Source organism: Perca fluviatilis, chromosome 12, assembly GCF_010015445.1.
Source record: "Perca fluviatilis chromosome 12, GENO_Pfluv_1.0, whole genome shotgun sequence".
Lineage (NCBI taxonomy): Eukaryota > Metazoa > Chordata > Actinopteri > Perciformes > Percidae > Perca > Perca fluviatilis.
Window position 1 is genome coordinate 22254385 of NC_053123.1, and position 14419 is coordinate 22268803.

At 39.4% G+C, this 14419-nt stretch overlaps 1 protein-coding gene across 3 annotated transcripts in view; it reads left to right on the forward strand.

Moving 5' to 3' along the window:
- cmss1 (cms1 ribosomal small subunit homolog) overlaps window positions 1–14064 on the forward strand; it is a 41417-nt gene extending 27353 nt beyond the window's left edge. For 2 of the 3 annotated variants that reach the window (XM_039817743.1, XM_039817745.1), the window contains exons 2-10: window positions 10033–10169; window positions 10862–10933; window positions 12113–12245; window positions 12346–12405; window positions 12495–12597; window positions 12686–12746; window positions 12855–12942; window positions 13033–13121; window positions 13760–14064. In XM_039817743.1, the coding sequence (XP_039673677.1) occupies window positions 10033–10169; window positions 10862–10933; window positions 12113–12245; window positions 12346–12405; window positions 12495–12597; window positions 12686–12746; window positions 12855–12942; window positions 13033–13121; window positions 13760–13843 (827 nt within the window). In that variant the 3' untranslated portion in view covers window positions 13844–14064. The remainder of the gene's footprint in view (window positions 1–10032; window positions 10170–10861; window positions 10934–12112; window positions 12246–12345; window positions 12406–12494; window positions 12598–12685; window positions 12747–12854; window positions 12943–13032; window positions 13122–13759) is intronic. The other variant, XM_039817744.1, reaches the window with a different exon arrangement.
- Window positions 14065–14419: the final 355 nt, after the last annotated feature.

The following is a 14419-nucleotide window of genomic DNA, read 5'->3' on the forward strand; positions in this document are numbered from 1 at the left end:
TCATTGTTTTTATAGAAGCACACAACAGAAATATCAGTATCTTTTGGGGGTGGAGATGGCCACATCTGTATGGGACGTGTTTGGGTGCAGGACGTTAGAGGTTTTGTCTTACTCCTCTGTACAGGCCAAAGTGGCGTCTTTAATCAGACTAATAGAGTAGACTCTGTTGATGATTAAGAGCTTTTCTGAGGTTGGCTGCCAGTTTACACAAGTGAGCACATCACCCTTAAAAACAAACAACCAAATCTGAGTGCTATTTGTCTGAAACTGAAACAGTCAACCGTTTCCTGGAACTAGTCGATTGATCCTCTGTACATTCAGTCAGCACCAATGACCATCCATTAAAACCAGTCACCTCTATTGATCACCCATTAAAGATGACTGAGCAGCCCCATTTCCCTGCATCTGAGCCCTCAGCTATTGACTTTTCATTGATCTATGGTTATCTGAGCTGTAAGTTTATCGACCTGTATGTGAACCAATGATTCACCTAAATATTTTCTGTTTATACAGTACTGCTGATGGCGACTACATCATATCCATTTCCAGCAAAACAGACTGAAAGCAGAAAATTCAGAAAATACATGTTATGTACTTATGAAATAAATGTCAGACTGACATGTGATGTGCATTCTTCTTAGAAAACAATTTTTAGAAATGTCTCATGATATATAGTCTCTAGAATTGTATTATTAGGAAAAGAAAATTGCAATACTCAATACTATTGAATCGCAATACCTCTAGAATCGCAATACAAAACATATCGGCACCCATGTATTATGAAAGAATCAAATCGGGACAGAGGCATATCGTCCCAGCCCTAATTACAATGTACAGAAGATAGATTTTTTTGCCCTCTCACTTAACTACTACAATACAGTCTAATGACTGCACAGGTATTATCAGTGATATGTGCCTCTCACCATTCATTTTTTGAGGCTTTACTAAGTCAGGTGTTTATTACCCCATACATTTAGAGATCCCCTAATAAATGTTGTTTTGACATCCTTAACAAAGATGGAGAAAACAAAAGCTAATTTTCAGTTTATTACCAACCTCTGCATATGCCAAATGTCACTTTGTGATCCAAGGGGATTCATTTAGAAGTTTAGGGGGGAAAATATATGTAGTTGGTTAGCGAGAAGGGTATTGGGAAATGAAGGTCCTTTCTTATGTTCCTTCTCTTTGTTTTTGGTTTTAATTCTGTGTTTTTGTACCAAATATACTACTTGATGATTGAAATCTTACATTCACTTTCCTGCAAAAATGAGTGTTGACCGAATTATGTTACTGTACAATACTCTTTGGCTCAAAAAAAATGTAAATATGGTTAGTTGTCAGTGTATATTTCAGCACTCTCCTACAGGGGGAAACCACTAGCCATCTTGACGCCTTATAACTTCTATGATCTTAAATTGTCGGTACATATACACTCACCTTAAAGATTATTACACTGTAAAAACGAGAACTTGAAATTGCTCATCTTACTTTGATTTTCAATTAAACAGAACAAAAAACACATAATTGCATTATAAACTTTGTTAAAGTAGTTACTTCAACTCACTGTATTAAGTTTATTGTGATAAGTTGGTCTCACTTCAAAATGTATGGTGGCGCCACTTTGAAATTGTAGTTAGACTCAAATTGAGGCCAGGTCAATTACTCTTTTCATGCTCCACGCTAAAACAGGGTTTCCTGGGCAGTTCTGCAGGGGTTTTCAGTTGCCTACCTTTTCGGCCTGCTCTATGCTTTGAACTCTGATATGCGTACTGCAGTCAGGTGGTTCATTGGCTGGTCAATTCCCATGATGCAAGGCAGTAAATGGTTGTGTCAAACTTTGCTGAAAAGTTTGCAGTTTGTTCGAAATACAAATGTAACTTTATGAATTCCGTTTATTAAACGTGTCTGCTTAGAATGTAGTGTTTTGTTGCCTGGTAATTGTCATTGTGCTGGTTTACATTTGTAACCATGAGGTAAGTGACTGTTACGTTTGATAAGAAGAGCTGGAGTTTTGCAGTGTTAGACTTTGAGCAGTAATAGGCTTCCTTCAGCCAGTATTCTGCGCGGCCGCTACTTCACTAGTGGCCCTTTTATGTCAAGTGATGCAAGATCAGCAGCTTTAGATGGGCCCCTATTTTGCACGGGGGCTTTTTAGAAGTCGAAACTTAGTTTTACACAACAAAAGTTAATTATCTGAACAAAAGATAATTAGTTGACATGACTGTTTTTTGAATTATTTAGTATGTGAAACTTAAGATTTTAAGTTTTTACATCTATGAAAGATAAATTATTTAAACAAAACATTATTAGTTGGCACAGCATATGAAAGTTAATTATTTGAACAAAACATTATTAGTTGGCTGAACTATTTTCAAAACGTAGGAGTTTGAGTTGGCCTCAAAACTCAAAAATCTAGTGCAGTAAGTTGCCTTGAAATTTTGAGTTTTCACAACATTTTCGTTTTTACAGTGTAGGAACACCTGTAAGATTTCTCATTAATGCAATTATCTAATCAACCAATCACATGGCAGCTTCTTCAATGCATTTAGGGGTGTGGTCCAGGTCTAGACAATCTCCTGAACTCCAAACTGAATGTCAGAATGGGAAAGAAAGGTGATCTAAGCAACTTTGAGCGTGGCATGGTTGTTGGTGCCAGACGGGCTGGTCTGAGTATTTCCCAATCTGCTCAGTTACTGGGATTCTCACCCACAACCATTTCTAGGGTTTACAAAGAATGGTCTGAAAAAGGAAAAACATCCAGTATGCTGCAGTCCTCTGGGCGAAAATGCCTTGTTGATGCTAGAGGTCAGAGGAGAATGGGCCGACTGATTCCAGCTGATAGAAGATCAACTTTGACTCAAATAACCACTCGTTACAGACCGAGGTATGCAGCAAAACATTTGTGAAGCCACAACACGCACAACTTTGAGTCGGATGGGCTACACCAGCAGAAGACCCCACCGGGTAGCACTCATCTCCACTTAAAATAGGAAAAAGGGGCTACAATTTGCACAAGCACACCAAAATTGGACAGTTGAAGACTGTAAAAATGTTGCCTGGTCTGATGAGTCTCGATTTCTGTTGAGACACTCAGATGGTAGAGTTAGAATTTGGCGTAAACAGAAAGAGAACATGGATCCGTGATGCCTTGTTACTATTGTGCAGGCTGGTGGTGGTGGTGTTATGGTGCGGGGAATGTTTTCTTGGCACACTTTAGGCCCCTTACTAACAATTGGGCATCATTTAAATGCCACAGCCTACCTGAGCATTGTTTCTGACCATGTCCATCCCTTTATGACCACCATGTACCCATCCTCTGATGGCTACTTCCAGCAGGATAATGCACCATGTCACAAAGCTTGAATCATTTGAAATTGGTTTCTTGAACATGACAATGAGTTCACTGTACTAAAATGGCCCCCACAGTCACCAGATCTCAACCCAATAGAACATCTTTGGGATGTGGTGGAACGGGAGCTTCGTGCCCTGGATGTGCATCCCACAAATCTCCATCAACTGCAAGATGCTATCCTATTATTATGGGCCAACATTTCTAAAGAATGCTTCCAGCACCTTGTTGAATCAATGCCACCAAGAATTAAGGCAGTTCTGAAAGCGAAAGGGGGTCAAACACAATATTAGTAGGGTGTTCCTAATAATCCTTTAGGTGAGTGTATGTACAAAAATATGTGCATTATGTCCATCGTGCTAAGTGAGTAGAAGCACCATATAGTTGAAACATTATCCAGATAGCTCATCCCTACATAATATCAAATGAAATGCATGCTGAATCAGCAACTCATCACCTCTAGAGTCCTGCTGAATGACTCCTTGATCACTGTGTTAGATTTGTCTTTGTGCCAATGTGTTTCAGGCTTAACATCAACGTGGCTGCCGAGTCAACAGCTGATTATCTCAATCATCTGAGGGTTTTGGTTAACTTCTGGCCTCACAGGCTTATTGTACTGATGAGTATTTCACAGCTCATTGATCACAAAACAGCCATAGCAGGTGATTGTATTTTGTGTTGTCAACTCAAGCACATAAATTGTGCCTGTATCATATTATAAAGGTGAACTAATTGCAAGATTTGATCTCACAAGCTAGAACTTTTACCCAGCTGCCTGCCTTGCTGTAAAATATTTTCTAATTGGTTACAATCTCTTTATTCCTCTCACACTCAAAGCTGCATCCACACACAAGTAACGCAAAGCCAGATCCTACTGGTAAATACTAGCACCAGCAGGGAAGAATACACATACCTGTTGCAGGACAGGTGGACCTGGGCTGCTTACTGGTCATATATAGGCTTGGACTTTGCTTCGATTATAATACATTTATCTCCAATATCTTGAAGTCCTCCTCACATCTTTGATCAGTCTTCCTTCTTCCTTTGTCCTTTGTTTCCTGGTCTTTAGCACCCGTGTATCCTCACTTTCCTCCAGCATGAAAGAGAAAGGGATGAGTACTAGCAGAGCAAGAGAGTGGGAAATAATTGCTTTGGCCCATCAATAGTGGGAGTGGTCTTTCAGTAGAAGGAATGAATGGCTGGACAGATCACTGTAACAAATAAGGATGAAGGACTAGGAGTTAGGAATGAAGCAGAATAGGGGTGTGGATATTAAATGATGGAAAGAAAAGGACCTGAGAGGGAGAACAAGAGAGCAAGAGTGGACAAAGATCCCTCATCCATCCTTCGCATTGTCTTTTCTTTTATATGATCCGGGACTATAATGGCCACAAGGAAGACTTTTAGAGAAGAAAACAACACCATCGGTAGAAGTTGTGATTTTAAAGATTAGATGAATCAAGTGCGAGATGGGAAATTGGAAAAAAGGTAGAAAATATGGCATCAGGTTTTTTGTGTGTGCTCTTGGCCTGGAGCAGCAACCCACTGTGGCAGGTCAAAGACGTGTTCAAGTGTTTATGACTTACTGAGCTCTCATAGGCTTAATAGTTTCAAAGCTTTTTTTCTTCTTTTTTGTGTGCTTCAGTATAATACAATTTAGGAAACAATGCTGCATGCACACAGGGTCGGCAGAATGGGAAGAGCAGAAAAACATCCCGTTATTCCGACATAAGCTTGATTTATGCTTGACCCCTCCGCAAGGGTCGCAATTGTACGCGCGGCCAAAGTCACGTGAAAGGGGTGTGTCTGATGTCTGCTACTTAGCAAGGAATCGTACTGGATCGACACCGAATTTGATCGCAAATTCTTCTTGTTCACATTCAAATTTTGTATTATCACGGTCTTTTGGACACATCCTCTCAGCAATGGTTAATCAAATAAAAATGACATAGGACATACAGTATGTAGTTAGGCCTACTTATGTGTTTTGTAAAAAGATAGTTTTATAGACTTGTCTTTTTTGCTATTAATGAAATTATCTTTTAATGTTGTCTGTACTACATCATATGTCTATATTAGGCAATTGTTTAGTTTGAGCCCCTTAACTTAAAATTTGTTTTGTAATAGTTTAATTAATACAGCCCCATGTGTCCATTTCTTTGTAGCCCTTACTTTAAGGTTATCCTCTTTAAGATTTAGGGTTATTAAGATATCTTAACATTTATGGGACATGCTGCAAAATGTGTCTTTATGTTTAAAATAATAATAATACATATGGATAGAAATATGAATTTCATGTTCAGTGATTGTGATAAACTCAGGTGTATCCTTGTAACTAGCTGATCATGTCACTGATTGTGGATACTGTCCGGTATGGGATATGTATATTACAGGCGTGACGAGATCTCCCGATATTAAAACGTGACGATATTTCTCGGTAAGGTGAAAAGTTGTCTCGCAATATCGGTACACAAGTGCAGAATATTCACGTTAAATCAATCGGTGTCAAATTTCCTGAGAGCGCGTAAGCGCAAGCTTCTCTGTCCTCTGAGCTGTGGTGTATGTGGTGCAGACGGAGCGGGACTAACGTTATGTCGCCTCTGCAGCTTATTCAAGTCAAAGTGAGTCACGGCAATGCTGCTTAAGCTGTCGTAAGTGTGGTTACAGTTTTCAAAACTTCAAGCAGACAGCGTTTTGTTATATATATATATATATATATATATATATATATATATATATATATATATATATATATATATATATATATATATACAGTGCCCTTGCAAAGTATTCGGCCCCCTTGAACGTTTCGACCTTTTGCCACATTTCAGGCCTCAAACATAAAGATATAAAACTGTAATTTTTTGTGAAGAATCAACAACAAGTGGGTCCCAATTATGAAGTGGAACAAAATTCATTGGCTATTTCAAACTTTTTTAACAAATAAAAACTGAAAAAGTGGGCGGCAAAATTATTCAGCCCCTTTACTTTCAGTGCAGCAAAACTCTCCAGAAGTTCAGTGAGGATCTCTGAATGATCCAATGTTGACCTAAATGACTAATGATGATAAATAGAATCCAGCTGTGTGTAATCAAGTCTCCTTATAAATGCACCTGCTCTGTGATAGTCTCAGAGGTCCGTGTAAAGCGCAGAGAGCATCATGAAGAACAAGGAACACACCAGGCAGGTCCGAGATACTGTTGTTGAGAAGTTTAAAGCCGGATTTGGATACAAAAAGATTTCCCAAGCTTTAAACATCCCAAGGAGCACTGTGCAAGCGATAATATTGAAATGGAAGGAGTATCAGACCACTACAAATCTACGAAGACCCGGCCGTCCCTCTAAACTTTCAGCTCATACAATGAGAAGACTGATCAGAGATGCAGCCAAGAGGCCCATGATCACTCTGGATGAACTGCAGAGATCTACAGCTGAGCTGGGAGACTCTGTCCATAGGACAACAATCAGTCGTATACTGCACAAATCTGGCCTTTATGGAAGAGTGGCAAGAAGAAAGCCATTTCTTAAAGATATCCATAAAAGTGTCGTGTTTAAAGTTTGCCAAAAGCCACCTGGGAGACACACCAAACATGTGAAAGAAGGTGCTGTGGTCAGATGAAACCAAAATCGAACTTTTTGGCAACAATGCAAAACGTTATGTTTGGCGTAAAAGCAACACAGCTCATCACCCTGAACACACCATCCCCACTGTCAAACATGGTGGTGGCAGCATCATGGTTTGGGCCTGCTTTTCTTCAGCAGGGACAGGGAAGATGGTTAAAATTGATGGGAAGATGGATGGAGCCAAATACGGGACCATTCTGGAAGAAAACCTGATGGAGTCTGCAAAAGACCTGAGACTGGGACGGAGATTTGTCTTCCAACAAGACAATGATCCAAAACATAAAGCAAAATCTACAATGGAATGGTTCACAAATAAACATATCCAGGTGTTAGAATGGCCAAGTCAAAGTCCAGACCTGAATCCAATCGAGAATCTGTGGAAAGAACTGAAAACTGCTGTTCACAAACGCTCTCCATCCAACCTCACTGAGCTCGAGCTGTTTTGCAAGGAGGAATGGGCAAAAATGTCAGTCTCTCGATGTGCAAAACTGATAGAGACATACCCCAAGATACAAATACAAGAATGAAAGTTACAGTGCAGTGTAAGAAATTAATAGCCTAATTATTTAATAGGTTGTTGAGACGGATTTGGGAGGGGAGACAGATGTGTTTTATTTTGCATTGAGTGTAAAATGTTCTAAATAAATGACAAGTAAATAGGATAAATAGTGGTAAATTATTTTTAAAACTGAAATATATTTTTTGTTCTACATAGGGAAAGTACCGGGAGCAGTTATTAGGTCTGAAGAGGTTAGTTAGGAGAGAAGCCAGTAATTTGACCTTTCACAGTGCTCATTTTTCATTTACATTACCCATTTACACATGCACTGCAAACCTGAAATTATCTAGACCTGGGGTCCGTTCCAGGTAGGAGGTTTAACAAACTCTGAGTCTAACCCTGATGTCTGAGTTGATTTACCCTGAGATGGGAAACTCTGATTTTTCGGTTCCAGAACAGCTGATTTGAGTTGGTTCAATCAACTCGGAGTGCGAAAAAGTAAACTACAGGCTACTAATCCCATTCTGAGGCTGCAGCACCATATCATTAACAGAACTATAATGTATAATCATTTATTTCTTTTTAATGGCTCTCACTGGTTTGTGTCCAGGGAACACTACAAAAACGTTTAAAAAAACGTTTCAGAGCGAGTCACACTTTTCTGACGGCTCTGCATACAGTGGCTTTACTATTACAGTGTGATCCGCTACACTGTTAAAGAAAACTGCCGTTTGCAAAAAACGTAATGTGACACAAAGAATCTGCTTGGATGTTAAAGCCTGTCCACGATGGTGGATGTTAGTGATATGAGGACGGATAAGGTATCTACATATCTAATGGACTGTGATAAAAAATACCTCTCAAATCGGTTATTTGGAAATGAAAATACATCTATAGTCGGGACTCAATACCGATGTAAACTCTCTGTGAATTAATACAACTTTTTCATCAACGGGATCGTCGACATAAGGACATGACATGTTTGAGAAAAAAACGTTTTATAGTCTGCCTAACATAAACCAATACGTTTTTTTTTATTCATGCAGATAACAAACTGCATTAAAATGCGCCTGATACAGACTGAATGAATGAATGAGGAAATGAGTTTGACTGAGAGAAACTCAAGGTTTTTTTTCTCAGTTTCTCTCAGTCTCCTCCCTCTCAGAGGGAGAAACTCGAGGTTTCTTGAAGAAAACCTGCTCACGACCAGGTTAGGTTCACAGGCTCAGTTACTATAGTAACTGACTCTGAGGTTAAGTTACCTCTCTTTCTGAAACGGAAAACCCAGAGTTTCCCTCATCTCAGGGTTAACACACTCAGAGTTTTCACTAAACCTGCTTTCTGGAACGGGCCTCTGTAGACCTGTTAGCCGGCGGGGCTGTATGTGAGAACACAAATGTACGGATCAGTTACACCTGAACCAAACCGAGTATTTCTCCTGTAATGGGCTACATGTGAGAAAGGGAAAACTTCAGTGTCTGACAAATCGGGTGCGGACATTGTCCAGAGTTCATATGTGAAAACGGCTATAGATAACTGTTGTTGCATTACTCAGTTGAGACACTGAATATTGTTGCACCTCTGGCCACACCTCAATCAGTGAGGTCACAGCATTTGTTTTCCATTCATGGTTTGTGATATAATAATACCTGTTTTTTATGCTACTGACTGGGTTTTGGCAAGAAGTATAACATGCTTGAAATTTCAACCCATTAAAGCCACGCAAATTTCTCTAATGTCATCAGTGTATCCTTTTAGGATTATTTTTTTTAGCAGTGGGGGCAGGTCTGTCCGAACAACAGATTTGTGAATTTAAAAGGCAACCGCGACTACATTGTGCGTCTGCCCTATTTCTGATACCATGGTGGCCGAAATTTTGCCATGGCGGGCCACCACTACAAAATCAACATAGAGGAAACACTGGTCATCAATGTTAAGTAGACCGACATCACTGCCCTCAAACTTTGGCTCTTACAGATACTTGACAAATTTGATCCATGTCCACTGAGAGAGAAAAAAAAGTCAATATTGACAGGGAGGGACAAAGCAAAAGTAGTTATTTAAAAAATGTACATTCAGGAAGGCCACTGCAGTGAAACAGATTTATTGCAGAGTTCATTCTGGCATCTGTCTTTAAAAGTATTTTGAACAAGCATGCACATATTATGCCAGAGGGTCTGAGCATGACTTCATAGCATGAGACGAGAGGTATGCACAGAGAAGTGGTAGAAACAGAGAAGCTAAATATAACCACATGCTTGGATTTAGATCTGCTGCATTGTTGTTATCTTGGGGAAAGTTTTTGTATTTCTGCTTTTTTGTTGTGACTAAAATGTGCTTCCTGGAGAATACTTACACCTAATAAGCAACCTGAACCAGATTCTAACTCCATAAGCTTGTATTCACTATGTCAAATAGCAAAACCTGATTTTGTCTAACCTGAAATGTGTTCTCAGCTCTGCGTTGCTTCATCTTAATAGTTTCTTTATCTTCAACTATTCCAAGTTAACCCATTTATTTAGTAGTGTAATGAGGCAATGTCTCCGTCTTTTTTTTTCAGGTGCGTCTGAGGCAGAGGAGGAGACACAACTAGAGAAGCAGCCAACAAAAAAAACAAACGCAAAGACAAAACCAGAGAAGAGGAAGAGTGTAACAGAGAAAACTGTTAAGGCCAAGAAAACGAAAAAGAATGAACAGGTATTATCATGTTAATGCCCTTCCTGTGTAAAACAAGAAGATTTAACACTTGATAAGAGAACGTTTTTTTTCCAACCCACTATATTGAAATTGTCAGGATGTCATTTTGTTAGAATGAATAGATATCAGAACATCTTTCATTTGGTAGTCTGCTTAGATCGGAGTAGTAGTATAGTACAAATCAACCAGTGTTAAATATGCCAATGTGATGTTTTGGACTTTGGGCTGCATTGTGAGAAATTGGTGCTTTTTTCTGTTTTATATCATCTGTAAATAGAATATATTTGACCTTTTGGACTGTTGGTTGGACAAAACATTTGTAGGCATCCCCTTGTGCTTTGGGAAAATTGGAAACATCAAATAGTCCTATTTTTTTTATTATACTGTATCTGTTAATGAAGAAAGTAAACATAAGATTGTTGCTGGTGGAACAAATCATTAATTGCAGTCTATGTATTGGAGTATGGTATAAAAGAATACATATTACACAAACTTGGTAATAATTTAACATATATACTTTTTATTTATGCTATCATGAACTGCTATCTTTTTACCCTCAAGGATTATTCAGGATACATTTCTTGATTATAATTTAAAATGAATTAAAACACTGATTAATATATATCATATTATCAATTTATAGTATAAGTAATTTGCCTGAATTGTGTGTTCTACATGTATTGTTTTCACAGAAAGAGTGTATTATTCCTCAGAAGAAACAGACTGAGGATGAAAAGTCAACAAAACCCAAAAGAAAGAGAAAGGTGAGTGTGGTGACACCTGCTGGGACAGGAATACCACACTGTGAAAATACTCTGTTACAAGTAAAAGTCCTGCATTGAAAATGTTACCTGAGTAGAAGTATGTAAGTTAAAAGTCCTCACATTTTAGAAGCTGGAAACGATCCAAACAGTTCTGCCAATCAACTAAGTGTTTAATTGGCAAATCCGTTCAACTGTACAGTTGCATTTATAATAAAACATCATATATGACGTGTCAAAAATCTAAATTTGCAAAGTAACTAGTAGAATCAGAATCAGAAAGGGTTTTATTGCCAAGTACGTTTTTTAACACAACCAAGGAATTTGTTTTGGTGTTGTTGGTGCACATCACATATTCTCTAAATGGAATATTAAACAATATAAGTATAGGTATAAACAATATAAGTATAAGTATATGTACACAGTATGTATTAAATTAAATTAAAAATAAAGATAGAAATAAAAAAAAATAAAGAGCAAAGAGCATTACAGCAGAGAGAGAACAGTGGCATGAAGAGCCAGGTGGAGAGTCAGGGTGGTTTCCGGGCTTTGTTAATAAGGCTAGTGGCGGAGGGGAAAAAGCTGTTCATGTGGCGTGAGGTTTTGGTCATGATGGGCCTCAGCCTCCTGCCAGGGGGGAGTGGCTCAAAGAGTTTGTGTCCGGGGTGGGAGGGATTGGCCACAATCTTTCCAGCACGCTTCAGAGTCCTGGTGGCGTATAGGTCCTGGAGCGGCGGGAGATTGCAGCCAATCACCTTCTCTGCAGACCGAATGACACGCTGCAGTCTGCCCTTGTCCTTGGCAGTGGCAGCAGCGTACCAGATGGTGATGGAGGATGTGAGGATGGACCCAATGATGGCTGTGTAGAAGTGCACCATCATTGTCTTTGGCAGGTTGAATTTCTTCAGCTGCCGCAGGAAGTACATCCTCAGGAAGTACATCCTCTAGTAACTAAAGCTGTCAGCTTAATGTAGGGGAGTGAAAAGTACAGTATTTCTCTGAGATGTAGCAGAGTACAAGTAGAAAGTGCCATGGACAGAAAAGACTCAAGTAAAGTACCAGTACCACAAATTTTTACTTAAGTACAGTACTTGAGTAAATGTGCTTAGTTACTTAGTACTTAGTTAGTTCCATCACCGCTCTGTGAGTATTACTGTAAATAACTATATTTTGTTTTATCAGAAGAAGACTATTACAGATGTCTTGTCCTCGTCGGAGCCAAAACCAGGCTGCCCGGCCAACCTGCAGAGCCTGGTTACCCAGTACTTCTCAGACAAGCGCTCTGTGATCGAGCAGGAGGAGCTCAAATTGCTTGGTGAGTCAGGGCAAGTCCCCTTTTAACGTGGAAGTTCAGTCAATATCTGCTGATCTATTGATTCACTAAGGTCCACCGTCTGCCCTCTCGCATCTTCCAGACTCCTGCTTTCTGTCCAGTAATGACTTGACGCACACCCTCTCCTCATATCTGAAACAGGGTGAGTGGTCTTCTAAACTAAAATCTTCTATTAGCTGTTTACTTTTGAACACACATGTCCCTTTTATTTCCTCCTTTTCCCTTTTTTAGTTTGTCCCAAGTGGTCGAAAATTCAAAAGCAGCACACAGAAAAGAGTTCCGTGGTCCTGCTCATCGTCTGCAGCTCCGCTCTCCGAACCATTGAGCTCATCAAGTAAGTCACGCAACAGACGCGTTTGCTGAATTTCTTACATCACAACTTTTTAATTATGTTTACATGATTTGCTTTGTGTTATTCCCAGGCAACTGACAGCCTTCAAGGGTGAAGCCAAAGCATTAAAACTTTTTGCGAAACACATCAAGGTAGTAGAGATGACAGTTCAATGTGATGCATGTGGCGTGTGTACAATGACGTTGTTTCGTCAGAACAATATTAACAGTTCTCTTTGTGTCTGTTTTTTGTCTGTCCAGATAGAGGAGCAGGTGAAACTGCTGCAAAAGGGCGTCACCCACATCGGAGTCGGGACACCTGGCAGGATCAGCGCTCTTATAGAGAAAGGTAAGTGTAAGACACAATAGTCCTTCTGTTTAATAAGACCTCAAGCGCTTTGGAGTTAATATGTAGAAGCTCTTATTTATTTTCCTCCAGAGGGTTTGGGCTTGCAGGCGTTGAGGTACGTGGTTCTGGACTGGAACTGGAGGGACCAGAAGCTCCGAAGGATGGTGGATGTTCCTGAGGTGAGCTACTGCCCCCTTCTGGGCTGAAAAGATAATAAGCTTGTTTTGACCGCATGGTTTTATAAAGTATATAAAGTAATGTGTTTTTCTTATTGTTACTCCACTTGGATGGTAGACCTTCGTTGTGCAGAATGATGTACTGTATGTGCACTAAAAGGCTGCTGAAGGGAGACAGTTTTTCACCGTGTTTACCATGACTCCTTTTAATCAGTGGTGGAATGTAACTAAATACATTTACTCAAGTACTGTATTTAAGTACAATTTTGAGGTTCTTGTACTTCACTTGGGTAATTCCATGTTATGCTACTTTATACTTTACTTCTACTTATGTACTTTAAAGGCCAACCATGGTCCAATATGCAAACTTCCACCACACATACACTGAGAATGGACTTTACAGTTAAGTAAATCACGTCTTGTGTTCAGAAGTTACATTTATTTTAAATGATTTATATTTGCATATTCATATAATTTGGATTATTCAATGAGGAAGGAGGGGTAGATTTCTAAAAAAGTGATTGAGCTTATTTGTGGAAAAACCATATCCAATGCAAACTATTATTCAAAGCAGAGTATGTTTTATAGGTTTTAAATCATGTCTGAACATGTTATATGTCATATTTACATGTCTATTTCAGGTCAAACTGGACTTTATGAAGCTGCTGGAGAGTGGTATCCTGAATGGTTGTAAAGAAGACAAAATCAAAATTGGACTATTTTAACTGCACATTGCTGTGGGCTGATAATCCACATGACACCTTGATGTTCCTCACTACATGCTGAGGGGCCTCATCCTGTTTGTTTTTCCTTTGTGTCAGTGGGAAATTTGTGCTGTGCGTTTACTATTTTCAGAGGCCGTGTCAAGTGTACGGTGTTGTTTGTTCGCTGTTGTCCATCGCGATGTCCCACTGTAATGGCTTGAATAAACGGACTTGGAATGAAACCTGCATCCTTTTGTTTGTTTAATCTGACCCTGGGAAGTCCCTCCTACTGACAATGTGAGGTCATGAGTTTACTTGCCCACTAGGAAGTCCCATTTATCATCACATCATTTGATAAAGGGTGGGATGCAGCACGAAGGGGGATCGAAACCAACAGATTATCTCCGACAGCAAATTAGAATAAAGGTATAAAATACACGTCTGTGTCTTGTTAACGTGAATAAAAAGGAACCTGTGTTTGTCTTGTAGGAAGGAAGCACAATGTAACCACAAAGAAAAATGGAAGTATCAGAAAGAGGTAGTTAAGTAAAGGATTGTGGTTAATAAGTAACAGGCCACAGCAGTCTCCCCCCGCCC